The sequence below is a fragment of the Manis pentadactyla genome, chromosome 2, assembly GCF_030020395.1.
Source record: "Manis pentadactyla isolate mManPen7 chromosome 2, mManPen7.hap1, whole genome shotgun sequence".
In the NCBI taxonomy this organism is placed as follows: domain Eukaryota; kingdom Metazoa; phylum Chordata; class Mammalia; order Pholidota; family Manidae; genus Manis; species Manis pentadactyla.
In genome coordinates, this window is record NC_080020.1 from 9,290,506 (window position 1) to 9,309,746 (window position 19,241).

Genomic DNA, 19,241 nt, shown 5'->3' on the forward strand with positions numbered 1-19,241 from the left:
GAGAAATGAGCTCAAGAGACTGGAACACGGCAAACATTTGGTCTGAGCTTTGACCTAGAGTGAGAGCCCTTCACTGATGACACCCCCAGAGTCTGGGGACCATCTATCATTTGCAAGGTCTCTTATGGTTCAGACTGAATTATATACCACGTTATCAGTCAAAGATTAGGAGTTTCAACATGAACCCACATCCAGATTTGTGTGTTTGACCTTGTTTGGTCTCACAGAGCATTTCATGGCAGGAGGCCATGGACTATCTTGTCTTGTGTCTCATGGGACCCACCAAAGCTGCACAGCTTTTCCTGGAGCGCTGCCTGCCCAGGGGGCCTACATGGAGGGCTGCTTGTCACAGCACACACCACACGGATGTGCGCGCTGCCATCTGCGAAGGGCAGAATCAGGGCCTGATTCGTTCCACTTCGAACGCTTATGAAACTGTCTTTATAACAACAGAAACATAAAAGTTATGGCTCCCTGCAAGGCTATAGCACCCCACCGCTGTGCTGGGTAAGACACTGGCAGGTATGCTCTGGCTTATTATGTGAGACACAGCTACTTTTGTTACACATTCATAGGTATTATGAACAGACAGTCTTCATGCTCTTCATTTCCAATGCCCTACTTACCAACTTCATCCCTGATGTTTGCAAGTTCGATTGACAGCTCTTTCTCTTTCACAAGGGCACTTTCATTCTGCAAAAACAAAATGGATACCGAGAGTCCCCTAGTTTTAGGCTAGATTGCACATGTTTAATTAATGAATCATATTAAGCAAATGTTTGTAGGTCCAACTCTTAAGGAGATAATCTTCTCATTATAAGCATATAAAAAACTTACAAAGCCATGTCTTACTCATTCACTTGTATCACATTCCAATCGCAAAGCTTGCAATGCGGTATTAATAATAATACCTTGGTTGTCCTTTTCTCTATCTTGCACTCTGGCATATATCATCCTACAATACTTGTGTGTGTGTCAGTTCTGCACATTAATCTGTTCTCTGCTATTATGTATTGTTCATCATTATCACCACAACGAGATTTTTGACCACGAAAACAGGCAGGCCACATTTCATTGAGGGGCAAACATTTATTTTACCAATTGTCCCCTTAAACTTACCCTTTTGTAAGTAGCATGGTCAGCTACTTGATGAATAATGAGCATAAAACTTACCATGAAACATTTCTCTTTGTAATAAGACCAACACCAAAATTGACAGTTTTCTGTTCCACTAGAAGGAACGAGAAGAAAATGCACACTTGAAGTACTAGCAGTGCAAAGATGGCCATTTGTAACTAAATGACTGCCAAGTTATTTTCAAGTCAAATACATTCTATGTCATAACATAGAGAAATAGCTAAAGATATGCTGAACTTGTAATCTGGATTATTGGGTCACTGTAAACATTTACATTTGTTATGGTTTTATTACTACTAATAACAGCTAGGATAGATGTGCCATATAAATGCTCTTCGAGTTAGAGATCTCAAAAATGTAGGCCTTCAAAGAAAATCTGTTTTATTCTGTAGATTGTACTCACAAAGCAAAAATTTCCAAAGAGGGCATTTTGGTTGAGATGTGTATCAGACATGTAGCATGAAGATCATCAGTGACTCATGAATGATCTTTCTTTCTTAACATCCTCTGACTTTGATTTCAACACCTCTGAAGCACCCGTATCAAATGTGAGCAGACAGTTGTCACAATTCTTTGTCTCTGCTGCATTTAGACCCACATAACACATGTACTGCTTTGGGTTGATAGGAGGCTCTCTGGTTATCAAAGGGCTTTTGCTAAGCAATGTCATAATTTCATAATACCAAAATGAAACCCTATTTTCATAGAAACTGAGAGCTATTTTAGCCACAGGCATAAGACATTCCCAGTTCATGGTTCTCTTAATAATACAGCAATAATACAACTTTGGAGGGACAGTGGATCCTCATCTCATTCAGGAAGCCCTCTCCTTCCATCCCAGCCCACAGCATCCTTGGGTTCCCTAAATTTGGGGGTAGCAATCGTTCCTGAGGGCGCATGTCTTTCCTGATCACAGACTGATGCTGGCTCTATGCCGTGCCCACTGTGTAGAGCTGTCGTGAGGGTTCAGTAAACTAATATATGTGAAGTCATTAGAATGGTGCCTGGAACAAGCTCCATACAAGTGTTAGCTGTTATTATTACTTTGTTGTTTCCTTTTATTTGCAATTGGATACCACCCTACAGATAGTAGGTGCTTTTCCATATTAAGTATCTGAATGTGTTTAGACATGGCATGCTAGTCTTATGCTGTGTTTTTTTTTAAATTTATTTTTAAATAAAAGCACCTTCCTGGCTCTGCCCTGATTCTATTCTAAGTTCAAAGACTAGAGAACCTAAGACGGGAAAAATGTTCTAATCAGACTTATCACTTGTCCCAAGGACAGCATAACATGGCCGGCTGACAGCCAATTTGTTCCTATAAATTAAGAAAATCTGGTATTCAGGAGAGAGTGAATTTCCGTATTTACCCTGAAATAATCTTAAACTAGTGCAAAAAAACATCTTGTTCCTATTATCAAGAACAATTTTAACACTCATAATCTCAACTCCCAAGCACAGCCAGAGACTTGAAATGCTGTACTCAGCAGTCCACAAATAGCATGACTCAAGTGTTCACTCTCAGAGAGCTCAGAGTTACAAAGACCTAGAAGAGGCCAGGCAGTGAACAAGAACTTAACTATAAACAATGAATTAACTCTAATTTCTAACCCAAAGCCAATGTTTCCCTCTGCTCCTACTAGCAGACCCAGTGAAAGAAGACCTGGGCAGATGTTAACAGTGTTGGGGGGAGTATCTCTTTATCATGACAAATCAGTCTACACCCTCCAACCCCAGAGGAATAAGACAATGGGGAGACAGCAGCTTGCAGGTCCATGGGGACAGGCCTCTGCCCAGACAGTGCAGATTCTGGTAGCGATTGCTGATGGAGGGAGACCTGCCCACTAGTGTCACTTTGACTGCTGATGGGGACCTTCTGACTTGCATCACTTGGTGCAGAGTAAGGCTGAGACTGGCAGCCAGGCCTGCCTCTCCCATCATTGCAGAATCAAAGAAAAGAAGCAAGAAAAGACAAAGAGGGCATGGGAAGAGAGAAGAGACAGAAGGCAAGTAGGAGGGACATAGGTGAGATAAGAGACCCTGAACTCTCTCCACGGTGGGGAGCAGACATGGAGAGGCTGTGGGAAGGCAGCCCATGCCACCTTCGCCCCCAGCCTTTGGCAAATGCAGGCTAGAAAGCTAACCAGTTTCAAGTTTCAAGTACAGTCATCAAGTGGCTTACCAAAGAAGGCTGTGCCATCAAAGCTAAGCAACAAACCCAATGGCCAAAATATCAGGGTAAATGACTCATGCTGGATGAGGTCCGGCTAATTACTACACTAAATTAGCAGAAACCTTCACCAAGCACTTTACATATGGCTGATACAGTGCTAAGTAAGCCCTTGACCCCATACAGTCCTCCAAATGCTGGCAAGAGGGTCCTGGATTTTACTTTCCTGCAAGGGGGATGGACCCGGGACTCAGCAGCAGAGGAGCCAGCCCCTGCTCAGCTGGTCAGGGCCCACATTCTTCATCCAACACCAGCGCACTGTGATTCTCCCCCACTGCCCATCCTTGCATAGGCACGATATCAAGATCCAAAGGGCACTGACCCTCAGGATGGAGCAGAACCCTTATCACCAAGAAGCTACTCATGTCTAACTGAAGGCAGGCGACATCTGCACCTGACCACCCTGTTTCAGTGAAAACTTCCCTGGCTGCATTCACCCCCCACCCCGCAGCCTGAACTCCCTGTATTTGTCCTTGGCATTATTTGTCAGCTGCGTGTCAGTTCACTTCCAGCATAGCCCAAGTGGTGTACCTTCGGATAGGGTGGCTACTTGGCACTCCCTACCAGCTACCCCTCCCCCGAAAACACCCCTGCTGCTGACGCTGGCACAGCACAGCTCTGCTCGCTAAGGCCGGCCTCTGGCACCGGCACCAGCCCCTCTTCCTTAAGTGCTTGTTTTTGAAATGACATAAGCTCTTCTAATCTATGAATTCTCCGCATCGGTTAAGTACTTCTGGTTTTCTGCAAGCCAACCCACAATGATGTAGGGCTGCCCTGCAGAATGGAATGAGTCCACAGCAGTGACTGCAGGGACACTGTCCCTTAGGCACAAAGTGAACTTAAAAGGACCTTCCACTCTCCTCCTTGCCTCAAAAGTCACCAATCGTGGCTCAGCAGATTCCAGAAGCAGTCCTGCAAGACCCTCCGGTTCTGTTGGGCACCCAGGAGGCAGACTGCCCCAAAGACTCCCTCTGGAAGGACCTCACGCCATTGCCCTCGGCTCCCTAGCCTAAGCCAGGGCCAGGGGGCTGACACGGTGCGGTGACCGAAACATGAGCAGGGCCTCCTCTGGCAGCCCAGGGTTAGAGCAGTGCTTCCCTACATGGGGAATGAGTGGAAAATTCCTAACTGGTGCCAAGCACGTGAACTCCTGCTTTCACTCCAAAGGGCTAAAAATAGATCTCAGTATTAACCATCCAAACTATCCTAGTGATACAGTCCAGAAATCACAAAGTCTAAGAAGGCCATTCCTCTAAAATTACTATTTACCCCATGACAGGCTTAACTGGAAATGGTCCGTTGGAGGACATTCCTCTAAGCCCCGCATCAGCAGCTGCGGCTTCTTAGCCGCCTCTTTTATTTGGCCACGTGCCTCTGCACTCTGACTTCTCTGTCCTTTCAGTGTGTTACTGCCTTTGCAGGTAAGACTCCAAGATGAGCTGCCCCCACGGCACATCTGACTCTCCCCTCCACCTCGGGCCTTAACCATACCCTGGCGAGTCTGCTACAGTGGAGCCTGCGTGCCCTCCTAGCCATGGCTGTCCATGCTGAGGCGCTCACAGACTCTTGGGGGATGCTGCCTGTAATCTTTCCTTGCTGCAGACCCCTGGCAATGCAAACGACTTGGTAATCATGCTTTTAACTTCCCGCAACTTGATGTGTGGCCAAGCCCCCGAGCAAGCCTGTCACACTCTGTTATTTTAACGTTCTTGGCCCCTGAGGGTTATCTGTTTAGGTGGCTGATGCTACCCCTGTGAACTTGGTGGTAATGGGAAGTGAAAATGCCTCCCCTTGTGGGCACCACCCACGTGATTCTGCACTTGGCTGCCATATGTAAAGTGCTTGGTGAAGGTTTCAGCCCCTTCAGCCCTCCCTCGATTTAGAGACCGACACAAAGTCTGCTAATTATTCTAACTGAATAGTGGGTGAATCAGGGGTGTTTTCACCCCAGCTAATCCAGGTATAGGAAATTTATATAAAACAACACACTTCCCGAGTGCCCACTATGTGCCAGCAAATCGTGCCAGGATGGAATTTTCTGCCTTCAAGAGTTTAAGAGTCTCCCAGGCAGTCAGTGAATGAATAAGCAATTAGGAAACAATGTGATGCAACTCACAGGCACGGCCAGCTTGGAGATTTCCTGAGACTAGAGGATGGATAACAGGAAGATGAAGGGGGCCCCCAGGCAAAGGCCGGGAGACCCAGGCACAAGCCATTCCTGGGACCTCTGTCACTGCTCCCCATCAGATGGACCCCCCTCTTTTTCCCACCACGCTTCTGTGGCTTGTCTGTGATTCTCCTTGAAATAATTCTAGATCAGGGACAAGGTAGTACTGGTGATAATTTCATCAAATTCACTGTAGTTCTGAGTGTTTTCATAGTAAGCTCCCTTTTCCCCGCCTGATATTTTTCTCGAAAAGAGGAGCATATATATGTAAATGGTAAATATATATATTTATAGGCAAGCCCAAAGACTCCCAACTGGTCTTTCCTATCTTTTTATAGCCTATCCTGAAATCAGGGCAGATCAGAAAATTCAGCCATGTGAGCTGGGCCACTTTTCCCAAGCTAAATGAAAAGAACCACAATAGGGAGTTCAGAAATCTACAGAACTCTGGTACTTGAAGAAACATCTAGATCCTTTTTATTGCGAATCTTTGAAATTCAGAGTAATATACATACACACAAAATTTAAAAAGGAATAAGGAATTTTTCATTCTCCTCATATATGATGCTTTTGCCCAGGACTCCATGAGTTCAGACTGGGTTTTAATTCTACACAGCAGGTCTTTGTCTTAATAGGGGGACATTTTCAGTTATATTTCAAAACAAGCCAGCCACAAGGTGACATCAAAACACATAAGTCTTCCGCACTGTTTTCCTACCATCTTTTGTGAATACTGCATTCATTTTCAATATTAATATAGTGAAGATTGGCCAGATTTATAATAGAGCTCTGTGGAAAATTCCTTTGGGAGGTGGACTGGCCTTTGGTTTTCATTTCTGTTATTATGGCTTTAAGGCAGCACTGATGCCATGCTTTGACTTAATCAATAAGTATTATTTCTTCACATATAATTAACACAGGCCACTGTATTTTCGTATCTGCTTTTCTACTCTGAAATAAAATTTAATAAAGTCTGGCCAAAGGCAAAGTATTATTCACATTTAATATTCTTAAATACATGTCAATGTCTACTTGCGCGTGAAAAATGAGCAAAGCTGTATCATGTTTTAAAAAAGGAGACAGAAAGGCTAAACTTGAAGTGCATTGTTCCAGCCTTTGCTCTGTGCATGCTGGGAAAAGTCAGTGATTACAAGGCATCTAGCTTCCTAAGAGTAACCTTTAGTTAATAAGGGAATAGCACACCCTACCTGGATTACCAATAAATGACTAGAAAGGACAGAGACATATGGGGACCCAAGGGGAATGACTGAATCCAAGCAAGTCATGCTGGGTAATTCTGGATCTCAGAGTAAACAAAACAAAGGAAAATTAGCCAGTACCGTGACTTCTAATCCACTTATGTATCAGTTTCTTCACCTCCCAGGACTTTATCTTCTCCTAATCACCTTCCGAACTCTATTACTGTCACACCACTCATGCAGACTTGGATGGGACAGTGAGTGTCTTCTCCCAACTCCCACCCCTACCAAGAATTTAGAGAAAAGGTCATTAAGATTAGCTCTGAGATTATAATCACCACAGAAAATTTAGGGTGGAGATAAACAAAGTAACCCCTACAGAGACAGGACAGACCCTAAACCAGCAAGACAAGGTGATGTGTAGGACAGGGAACAAAGCAAAGGGAAACTGAGAAGAGGCAGTCACCAGGACAAGTGACCCCCTGCAGCCCTCTCCAGTGCACCCCTCTCAGGCTCGTCAGGCGAGAGGACACGGAAGGGCTGGGCTCTGAGGCCAGTGAATGCCAAAGTCATGTGAATGACTTGCTCCTTGCCAAAGCTTCAGATAAAGCTAGACTTTTGATTCTAGAAAGAATTAACGTGTTTCTCAGGCTTGTTATCATTTGTTTGCCTGCCAGTGATATTTCTTACGGTTAAAAAGCAAGTTGACTTTCTCGTTTACATGTCTAGTTTGTCTCTCTTAATAACTGAGTGTTCCTAAGAATGATCACCTCTGGAAGGTGAAGGGTAAGGAGCTTCTGTTCATGCAGAATGGCTGGCTTCATCGTGGACCATGCTGAGTCCCCTGGTAAACACACTCTTTGAGATCCATCCAGATGTCCCAGTGGCTCTCCTGGGTCATACCCTTCTTTCCAAAATACCTGTAGAATGAGTCTTTCAAAATCCCAAGATGGATCCCTGCCACTTACAACTCAAGTTAAAAAACTTGGGTCTGGCTTTCAGCCTGGAAAACATTTGTCCACACTCCCTATGTGCTTGGATTTCCTGCTGTTTATCCTTATCTTTCATCGAACTGGGCTAAAACACCTTCACCCATGCACTCCTTGCTTAGAATTACATCCCTTTCTCCTAGCCAATTCATTAAACTCCATCCCATTTCTCAAAGTGCAATTCACATATTCCATTTTTTCCAAGAAACCTTGCCCATGAATCCAGCCCTGATTTCCCCTTTTCACTAGGTTCCAGACACAGGTATGCTTAATACCACTTGACTCTCACTTAATTATTCTCCAGGCTTGTACTAGTATTTTAATTGCTCTATATTGAGGCCCACCCCACTTGGAATTTCTCTGGACAAGGTGGAGGTACAACTAATGAAATTACTGACAAACCCCACTCAACAGTTCCCTTTGCTTTGTTCCCGGTATTACATATCAAGAATTCTTTGATAGTCCTCGTAACAACTGGGCGCAGAGTAAACTAGCAATAAATATTGTCAATGAACAGGCTTTTTAAAAAATGGAAAATACATAAGCACAACCAGCTTTTAAAAACCACTTTGTTCATATAAGACACTTTTATTCACTTTATCCTCCAGGCAAGAGTCTACAGTTTTCCTAATAAATAAATGTTAAAGAAGTGTCTTCTGGTTTCTATTTCTTATCCCCATCTCTGAAACCCCTTCCACACTTGAAAAGTATCTTTACTTGTTCTGCCATTCTTTTCAGAACATCTTTAGCTGCACTATAATCAAACTGCTAAAATGTTTTTTTGTTTCTCAAAATTATTTCATATCTATATAAAGTTAATTCTTTCCTATCTACATAAAGCTCTGAGGGAATCTTTCTTTCCTCTTTTCCTTTTATTTAAAAGGTGTATTAAGCTGGGCTAACGTAACCAGAAACAACTTTACCAACAATTGTATCAGGCCTCTTTTAGTGTTGATGCTGGAATTAATAGAGCCGATTGACAGACTGAAGGATTTTATTTTGGGACTTACAGGAGAAGCAGACTGGAGTGGAACCCCATCTACTCCCAGGATCATGCCTGGCTCAATAGGTAACTACTGGATAAACAAAAGATCCGGGCATGCTGCCTGTGAAGTTATCCTGAAAAATGGGCAACTAAATGAAACAAAAAAAAAAAGAGAGTGCTCAATTCCTAAAATGAGCACCTATGAATACATATTTACAAAACCTGCAACCAGAACACTACTCAAAAATGTGGCAAAGAATACTCAAGAAATGTGGGTGTCAACGTAATGTGAAAGTTGACAGATGTGGTGTAAGCTTTTAAGTTTTCATCAGTAAAGCATAATTTGTATTCAGTTTCAAGTTACAAAGCTGAAAGTTAACTAAACATCACACTGCTAAAGAGATGAAATAACAGTTAGTTATCTCACCAAATCTCCAAATTAGAGAATGACAGGATTGTTTCTAAGAACTTGATATGAAACAAAAAAGGAGGATAAATTCACTTTAAAACATATTTTCTCAAAAAAGGCCTTCGTATTACAGCTTCTATTTCTACAATTTTGCACCAGGGTTTAGGAATAGGAACATTATAATTATCATCGTACATGTAGCAAATCCTTCCATTTTAACATGTAGCTATTGTTACAAAGCTTCTTTCAACACCTTTTTGTGACCATTTCTCTTGAAAATGGGCTTAATCACTTCAGTGCTGAATTTGCAGACAACTGAGTGAAAATGTTTTTATTTTTCTATGTGTTATGAGCACATAAATGTGTATGTAAATATTTGAGTTCATAGTCATGGTAGGAAAAGCCAAACCCACTGAAACAGTTATTTCACTGAAACAAAAATACTAGGGGACTTGTAAGATAGTTTAATTGTCCCAGGTGGTGCATAACCCTGCTTTAGCTCAAAGTCTGTAAACAACTGAAAACTACGATGCTCCCAAGTGACCTCCTTGAAATGAGTTTTATATTAAGCCATGTATTTTCCTTCACCTGGTCGCATATTATACTTCACACTATCTATCTATCTCCCTGATGCCCACAGGGGCAGAGGAGAGGCAGTTTCCACCCCCTGATAAATCCCATTTCATGGATCTTTGAGAAATCCAAATGTGCGTGATAGGGAAGCATTTCACAGACAAGACTTTTTGCCTACATACTTCTAGGAGTGAAATGAAAGGCATACCCTGGTCCCCCTGGAAACTCACAGGCAGCTGTCAAAAGCAAAGACAGCCCTGGTGTGAACCGTCATACAATTCTCGCTGCTATTCTGCTCTCAGTTCCCCGGCTGCAAGTTTTCCTTCCAGGGAAGACTCGAACACACACCCTCAGACTGTGGCTCCTGAAGTTCTCACCTCTACGTTATTTACCCTTTGGTGAAGCCCGGAAGTGCAGGGAGAAAATGCACTGCACCGGTACTTATCTTCTCTGACTGTAAGCATACAGATTACACTGACGGACGCCGTTTGTGAAAAAGAGTGGTAAACTTTCAAAGTCAGCCTTTGGCAACGAGAAACATGTCTAGCTGATCTGCACTCCCCCACCGAAAACTCTTAGCTTTCACAGGTACATTCAAAGGCAGTAAGGATCGTCCAGTGATTCCCTGGCATTTGGGGTTCCAAGATGTTTCAGCAGAGCCCGGCTGTTCCAGGAAAATGCAACAGTTACACCGGGGACTGCAGGAACACGGAATTATGTAAGGCACCGCAGAGTGCGTGAGAGCCGGTGCTTCTGCGAGCACCACGCACGAATCAGCACACTGGAACCGGTCAGGCAGGCTCCTGCTCACCCGCACGGCGCGCACACGCGAGGGAGAGGGGCAGAGCGGGCTGCTCAGGCTTCCTGCCCTGTCCGAGGAGGAGGGGGAGGGGAGGGGAGGCAAAGTACCGTCTTGTGCAGGCACGGGAGGCAGTAATAAGGCTTGCACCAGCAGTGGCCCATCCCGGCAGGATGACTGGCAAGGGGCCCTCCTTCATTCAACGTGTCAGCGGGTGATTCCCAGGGCGAGGGAGTGCTCGGCCGAAAGGGGTGCGCTGCCGGGAGCCGTCACAACTTCCATGTGGTCCCCTCGGCTACCTTATTTCTCCTAATAACTTGAGGATTCCAGGAGCCCGAGGCCAGGGAGGAAGAGCGCCGCGCGGCCGCGTCGGGATCGTGCAGCGCGGCGGGGAGGCGGGCGCCAGGGAGGGAGGGGACCGGCGGGAGGGAGGGTCACCGAGCCACTGGGATCCTCGGAGGGAGGCGGATCAATAGCCGCAGAACAATCGAGCGAGGCTTCCCCGCCGCCACCTCCTCGGGAGCCGGCCGCTCCCAGCCCTCCCCCGGAGGGATGCGCCCCTGCGCGGCGCAGACACGCCTGCAGAGGACGCAGCAGACACAGAAGGGCCGGGTCTTCGGGGGCTGCTCTGCGCCGAGCGCCCCGACAGGGTCTTGGCTCTGCTTAAACGCTGGCCTATTTTCCTGAGAAGTAAAATCATACAGACGTGCTGTGCACGGCCTTTCTCCCACGTAACGCCCCCCCCACCCCGCCACCGCCCGTCTCAGGGCACTGGCTGCCTATGGGGACCACCAATGGCTCTTTCGATTTTTTGTGCCATGAACAAATTTGCCTTATTTGATGAAGTCTTTATATTTGAAATATAATTGTGAAATCACTCTCCTAGGCTGACTTAAACCGTTCAAGCGGCTTAGATAATTAAATTTGGGTTTGGGGCAGAGACTGCTATTGGGCATATGAGCATAAAAGCCTTAGAGGACTTATCTTTCCAGGCAATTTGTATTTTTTCAAACAGTTAAAAATCAAACAGGGAAACAGGGAAGGGGATGGGGGCAAAAGTTTTTTTTTTTTTTCCAAAAGAGATGTGGTATTTAAAAATATATGTATGCAATTCTGAGAGTAAAAGATGCAAAGGTTTATGAGGTTAACTTTACATTTCCTGATAACTCAAAGGAGAAATCCTGAAATTTATCATCTGCAGAAATATACAATTACATCTTTGCCCACTAGATTGCCTTAAGACTGTAAGCAGACAATAGTCATTAAAATGAGGTAATTTTACTAACCTGAGATTTTCCAAGCAGATTTTAATTTTAAACTTGCTTGTAAGAGGACAAGGATACTTGGTGGTCAAGTTAGAACAGACTGGAATGTTTGCCCTAAACTTGAAAGAATAAGCTCAAGTCTTTCTTTAAAGCTAATGAGTAAATTAGCTTAATTCTTTAGGAAGGCAATATGGCTGTACTTATACAAAATTTTATTTATTTATTTATTTATATTCAATTCCTATCAAAATTTTAAATTTACACACCCAACATTTCCACTTCTATCCTACAGTAATACTCACATAAACATGCAAGAGTGTATGCATGCACAAGGATATTCAATTTAGCATTTTTTGTAACAACATAGAAATAGAAAATATCCTAAGTACCCAACACCTTTCCACTATATGGAAAGATGATACACTGTTGAGTGGGAAAATAAACTTTTATAAAACACAAAGCTTTTATAAAACTATATAAGTATATACATTTGCATGTGTCTAGAATAAAGCCTTTGGAAAAAATACACACTGTTCATATAAGAGCAGCGATGGGAAATAGGGGTGAGAGAGCAAATTTCCACTTTTTACCCTCTTGCCAGCATGTATTAATTTTATTGTTTTAAAATTAAGTGTAGTGGGGGAAGGCAGCAACCACTGCCTGGGCTCTGCGATGTCAGGAGGTGCAGAACTGCCTTCTTCTTACACAGGCTTGCCTTCCAGGCAGTGAGCATGGCAGACCATTTGGAGGAAGAAAAGCTCACAGTGCTTTGAGCTTAAACCTGGTCTGAGAGCTGTTCCTGAGATTGTTGAAACCTTGGGAATAAAACTTTGTATTGGAGAAGCAGTGCCTTGGTAAACCCGTTTTCACAGCAGCACTATTCACAGTAGCCAAGAGGCAGGAGCAATTATTTTTAATTGTGGCAAAATACAAATGACATAAAATTCACCATTTTAGCCATTGAAGTATACGGTTCAGTGCATTCAGCACATTCGCATTATGTGTAACCAATCTTGAGAATTCTCTTTATCATTAGAAACTGAATTTCACTACTCTAGGTACTGTATAAAAATGGATTCATACAGTATTTATTGACTGATAATGAGTAAACAAAATGTGGTCTATCCATGCAATGGAATATTATTCAGCCTTAAAAAGGAAGATAAATTCTGACACCTTATTACATGGATGAACCTTGAGGACATTAGGCTAAGTGAAATAAGCTAGTCACAACAAGATAAATGCTGTGTGAATCCATTTTTATGCAGTACCAAGAGTAGTCAAATTTCAGTTGTGAATGATAAAAAGAATTCCCAAGACTGGTTACACATAATGTGAACGTGCTGAATGCACTGAACTGTATACTTCAATGGTTAAAACAGTGAATGTTATGTCATTTGTATTTTGCTACAGTTAAAAATAAAAAAAGTGTGGCTCACATTCAGCTGGAGGCAGACAGTCCTTGCACAATAGGCATCTTACGAAGTCAAGATAGAGTAAAGTTATTGTGGAAGGAGCCAGTGGGGGTGAGGAGGCTCCGAGCTCAACTTCTCCGCACAGTGTTGTAAAGCATGCTCTCTCTCCTGGACAGAATGGTCTTTCTGCACCTCAGGAAATGCTTCTTTCAAATTAGGCTTTAGATTGCATGTACCAGAAAATTCCTGCTTGTTCTCGGGTGATGAATGAGAGTGCTTGGTCACACCATTGCCTACAGGAAATTAGGTGAGCCTGGAGGGGGCTCAACAAAGAAAGATGAGATCTGGCTTCTCCTCCGGTGCACACAGCGCACTGAAGTGCTCAACTGGGGCTGGTTCAGTCCATCCTTTAGGGAGCTGCTGAAATCACATGCACGGTAAGATCTCAGTGTAAAGAACCCGGGCTTTGAGAAATGTACGAATGTCCTAGAACTGTGCTGTATCCGTGCTCTTTCCAAGTTCAAAAACCTTTAAACATACTCAAAAATAAAGAGATAAATACAAAAGCACCTTCAACTATCCATTTCCAGTTTCAACAGTTACAAGATGTTCCACATCTGTTTCATCTATCCTTTTTTTTAACTTAAAAAAAAATACTGCCATCACCCAGATTCAGCAATTATCAAGATTTTGTCCCTTTATTTTCACCTGCCCCTTTTCTTTTTTCTTTGTTAACATGTTTGAAAGCAAAGTCCTACATACACTAATATGCATCGCCAAAAGTTTTTATATAACTATGTGCCATTCGAACACTAAAGAAAACTGGTAACATATCCTTGGCATTTTGTACCTAGCCCATAACAAAATTTCCCTGGTTTCTCAACATTTCTCATAATTTTCTCACAAGAAAATTATTTACCAGTTGGTTTTTGTGAATCAGGACCCATACCACCTAGTACATCAGATGATAAATCTCCTTTGCCTCTCTCATCAACAGCAGTCCCCCCGACTTCCCTTTTCCCCATGCCAGTAACTTGTTCAGAAACTGGGTCAGCTGGCTTGTAGCATGTCCCACATTCTAGATTTGCCTCTTTGCTTCCCTGCAGTTTTATATCAGTTACTTCTACATCCCTGGAAATGGAATTTAGTTCTAGAGCCTGGATGCAACTCAGGGTCAGTTTACTTGGGCAACAATATCTCAGCTGTGATGTGAGCATCATATTACACCCCTCAGGAAGCACAGGTCCGGGTGTTTCATTTTTAGTGGAGCTTTACCAGCTCAGGTTTGGCAGCTCTCCTCCATTATAAAGTTCCCCATCAACCTTTCATCTGATGATGTCGTCTGTTAATGATTATTACCCGAATCAATGATTTCACTGGGACTCACAACATGACCTTCTGATTCTATTATCCTTTTGCGTTCATGAGCTAGAATTTTTATATGAGAAAAAAATTTTCGTCATCAACTACCATGATTTCAATTCCTTGCCATACACATTATACAGGAAAGACAAGATAAATGCTTAAGCCTTTCTTTTTAAGTGTCAATTTTCTGAATAAAGACTGGTGTTGCAATGGCACGCAGTGAGGTGCTTGCTGGCTTTCTCTCACTTCGCCGAAACATCATTATAAACTCATGTTTTCATGTTGATGTACACAACATGGTTTAATCCATTGCATTTATTATCCTTTTTAGAGGGTCAGTGATGTCACGGCTGGCCAGTGGGAGTGCCTTCTGATGGGCCCCTGAGTCCTTCTGATTGGTCCGCCTTCCTCACCGTCTGACACAGTTGGTATCCTCAGCTCCTACTGGATAGTTCCTACTATGGACCTGGGACCAGCCATTCTCCCCAGGAGCTCTGGCTCTTTCTAGGAGGGAATGGAAATCGGATACCACAATCCGGGACCTGTTTGTTGTCTTTAGCAGTGAGTTTTTCCTGGAAGGAAGTGATCCTTTCCACAGATAAAATGCCCTCAGCAGGGGCTCCTGAAGACAGGGCCTTGGGCTGGGCATGAGAGAGGTGAGGCTCCTTCTCTTGGGCCTTTGGGGGCTGAAAAATGCTAAGTGAAACTCACTTTGAGGGAGATAAACTGGGCTCTGTAACATGATGGCAAGACAAGGGCCGGGTAGAGAGGTTCCTCCTGACATAAAGATTTTCTAAGGAATCCCTGCAGTGCTTGAACATCTGAAAAGAGAACAAACCTCTTGAAGGCACAAAGAATGGGGTTTAGACTATTGTCATTTGGCATAAAAAGAAGGATGACCTCAGCGGCTGATGCAATCTGAGCCATTTTGGTTCCTAATATTTAAAACCATTTGAGATGGTTTTTAACCCTGGTGCATTTTCTTGCACTGGAATAGGAATGAGCATTTAGAAAAGTTATATGAAGGTCTACTGGTGTATCTCTTCAGAAAAAACCTTTCAAACACCATGCTTTGGAGCAATAATAACTAACAATGAACATCAGCTGATCATTAACAGATGCCAGGCACTGTGCTTGGGGCTTGCACGTGGCATCGCATTTAACTCTCACAAAACAACGTGAAGTAAGGTCTGTTATCATTTCCACTTTGCAGATGAGAAAAATGAGGCGCAGAGACTGTACAACCTGTTATCTGTACTTAAAGCAAGGAAATGACAGAGTGAGGTCTTGAACTGAGATCTGACTGTAAAGCTTATGTGCTTAGCCACTGCACTTTGCTAATTGCATTACAATTGTTGAACCTTTTTATCCGTAAGACCTACATAATTGTAACTTGGTGTTATAATCTGGATATGGGATCTGAGCATGCGCAAATAGAAAAGGAAATTCAACTGTATTTATGAAATTGCCCCACATTTTCAGAACTTGGAACAAAGCCTCCACCAGTAGTATTTTTTTAAATGTATATTTACAAACCAATACACAAGTAACTAAACTGACACAGTAGAAACTATGTGCATAAGTCACTGTGACAATGTTTAATTTTACTATTTCCATTTCTTTGTCTTCCTTAGGATCCCTTGCCCAGCCCCCAAACGCATTCACCCCTGTCAGACTCAAGTCTCTTCCTGTTCCCACTGCCCAGTCGCGATCAGCGCCACCTCACCTCCTCTGCCTGATCTTCTTCCCATTTAGGTTGGATTGTCTTCTCAGTGATTTCATAACATTCTGTATATACACTTGTCTGTGTGAATGACATTTTGCTCCATGTAATAATTGTTTTTATCTGTCTCCCCGCAAATATCATGGCCCTCTTGTTGTGCCTTTGTAGTGTTCACACCCACGACACTGGCAATCTGCCTTGAGAACAGGTCCCGGGGACCATGTCCTGAAGTGGTTCAGGATGGGATCTTGGAAGGGTCGAACTGAGTAAAGGTGGGGCTGCTTGGCAGAGGCATTTTGGTGTTTCAGGCAGTTTGTGAGCCATGGATCCCTTTGTAGGAGGCCAATACATAAAAACTGCATCTTTGCCACAAAAGAAAACCATGAAAAATGATCATGAAAAAGCCTCTTACAGATCGTCAAGGCAACCATCTGTTTATTTGGATTCCACTGTGCATGCCCCTCCTTTTTCCATGCATCTGAAATATGAGTTAGAGCTCCTGCCCTGGATTTTAGCAAAGGGGATCGCCAGGAAAATATGCGTAGCTTTTACCAAGCACGATCCATCTAGGAATTTTAATGAGGTGGGAATGGGCTGGAAAGGGAAAATACAAACCTCAAATCTCTAAACTGGAAGAGATTGGTGGTTATAGACAATATATATGCAGATATTAGATGCTCTGCAGCACCTTTGATGTAATAACCAGGATTTAGACTATTAGAATTTTTTAAAAAAATGACATGTACAATTGTGTTCATAAATACTTGTCAAAAGAACACCATGAAAGTACCAGTTTTCTGTACTACCTGAGAAGGAAGGTTGCTACTTATATAGGACAATCTTTTTTTCTAGGCTAGTAGTCTTTGACAGTACCTTTATTTTATTATTCCTTTTAAATCAGTGACTAGGATGATTACAGGAGATAACAAGTTTCTGCATTATTTTCAGAAGAGCTGACTACTTTCAAGAAAGAGATATGCAATTAAAAATGATCTTTATTAGTTGGAAAAATATCCTGGACAAGACTGGATAACTGATGGGTAGAATCAGATACAGAAACAGGAAGCAGTCGGCAAAGCGCCAAAGTGCATCTGCCCATTTGATGCCTATTAGGTGAGAAGGATGATCACGGTGGACCGTAAGCTGAATATCAATCAACAACGTGACTGCCATTAAGAGAGGACGAAAGGCTCTGGACACTGGAATGGTGTCTATGACTAATTTCTGGTGTTTCTATCCTCCTTATTTCCTATACTGTGATGAAGCAGTTGTCCACCCAAGAACAGACTGAGATCACTGTAGATATGGAAGGACTATGTCACTGATCTCAGCATATGGCTTCTTACCTTTGCTAAGACTGGTCCCCAACCCCTCAACAAGGTTAAGGTTCTCCTAGAAACCTCTACTCCTCCTTTTCTCACCACAGCAATTGAATAGTTATTTGATCTGTTTAATGCCTATCTTCCTCTTAAGTCACCAGCTCCATCTGGTGAGCGGTCCCCGCATCTGCCTGTAGCGATATGACTATGTCCTTAACATTCAGCAGGGCGCCAGGCACGCATAGTACCAGTAAATACTGAGTAACTACATTAAAGCTTGAGTGCACTAACCCTGGTTAAAGTCACCAGGACACAGAGACCCTGCTAACAAGCAACCACATAGATGTTGCTCTGACATTTGGCGGGGGGTTAAAAATTCCCTGAAGAACAGTAATCCTCGGGCCCAGCTGCAAAGACATGAAGCAAACCCAGAAACTGCTCGGACCTATGCCCAAGCTTTTCTTGTGACTTGGAGCTCCAAGTACAAGATTTTCAGGGCGCCACTTCCCATCATTATCCTCATGATGTAAGAGTGGAAGAAGGCTGACTCAGAACCACTTTACATTTTCCCTCTCTCTCCTTCTCTTTTTTCCATAGATGATCATGTAACCTCACAGGCGACCCCCTTTTGATGAAGCCCCTCAGACTTCTTATTAACGAAGAGAAGCCCGAGTCCCTCAATCATGACCCAGAGTGTGGGAATTAGACTGAGTATTCAGAGATTAAAGAAAATGAGAGTTTGCACACCAAAGTAAAACAAACTAAACAGCTACAGTATACAGGACTCTTAGTTCCCTCTCAAGGCCACAGATAAACTCTTGACTCACATATCCTTGAGATGTTTTACAGGAACCCAGACCCCCACCAGAATGGCCTTCTCATGACACCAAGCCCGTAGACACCCCAGACTGGGTGAAGCCAGAAGACTAATGACTACGACTCCTGAAGAGAACCCATCACCTCACTACTGACCATCCAGAAGAGTGGGCGCGAGCTGATCACACACCCTGCAACCCTTTCCCATAGTTTTGCCTTTAAAAACCTTTGCTTGTAAGACAGCAGGAAGTTTGGGACCTGGAGTATCAGCTACCTATTCTCCTTGCATGGCATCCTGCAAGAAATGCCCTCATTCTTTCTCGATATCCTCATGCCAGCATTTGGCTTTGTTGCACATCAGGTGAGCAGACCCAGGGCTGTCTGCTTTGGTAACAGTAAGACTTGGGCCATTTATCTGTGTGGGTCTACGATTAAATAACATTGGTAGCAACGCTCATCCCAAATGGCTGCACAGTCTCAAACCAGTGATTCTATGGAGCTTTTATTCTGCAGCACATGCCCACATTCCCAAACAAGCTACCACTTCAGAGAAGGAAATGGTAGGTGTCCCACAACTGATGATTACATCTATGTTTGCAAAAGGGCTACACTTAGTGTGTAGGTGACCATAGTTCTTTGAAAATAACAAATGAACTATAATCTCACATATAATCCAGAAGCAAATCCTGTAAATTCTACCTTCAACACAGAGATCCATAATCTGACCACCTCTCACTCCTCTGCTCTAAGCATCCCAGTCCAAGCTGCCAACGTATTTCCCCTGGAGTGAGGCAACGGCCTCCAACCCTTGCCCCCCCGACTCCAGTCCATTCTCACCACATTAGACTAG

General features: G+C 43.4%; 1 protein-coding gene across 9 annotated transcripts in view; it reads right to left on the reverse strand.

Annotated features, from left to right (window-relative positions):
• MTUS2 (microtubule associated scaffold protein 2) overlaps positions 1-19,241 on the reverse strand; it is a 507,260-nt gene that overhangs the window by 47,622 nt on the left and 440,397 nt on the right. For 8 of the 9 annotated variants that reach the window (XM_057489951.1, XM_057489952.1, XM_057489957.1 and 5 more), the window contains one exon: positions 627-693. In XM_057489951.1, the coding sequence (XP_057345934.1) occupies positions 627-693 (67 nt within the window). Of the gene's footprint in view, positions 1-626; positions 694-10,598; positions 11,006-19,241 lie in introns of those variants that run through there. The other variant, XM_057489975.1, reaches the window with a different exon arrangement.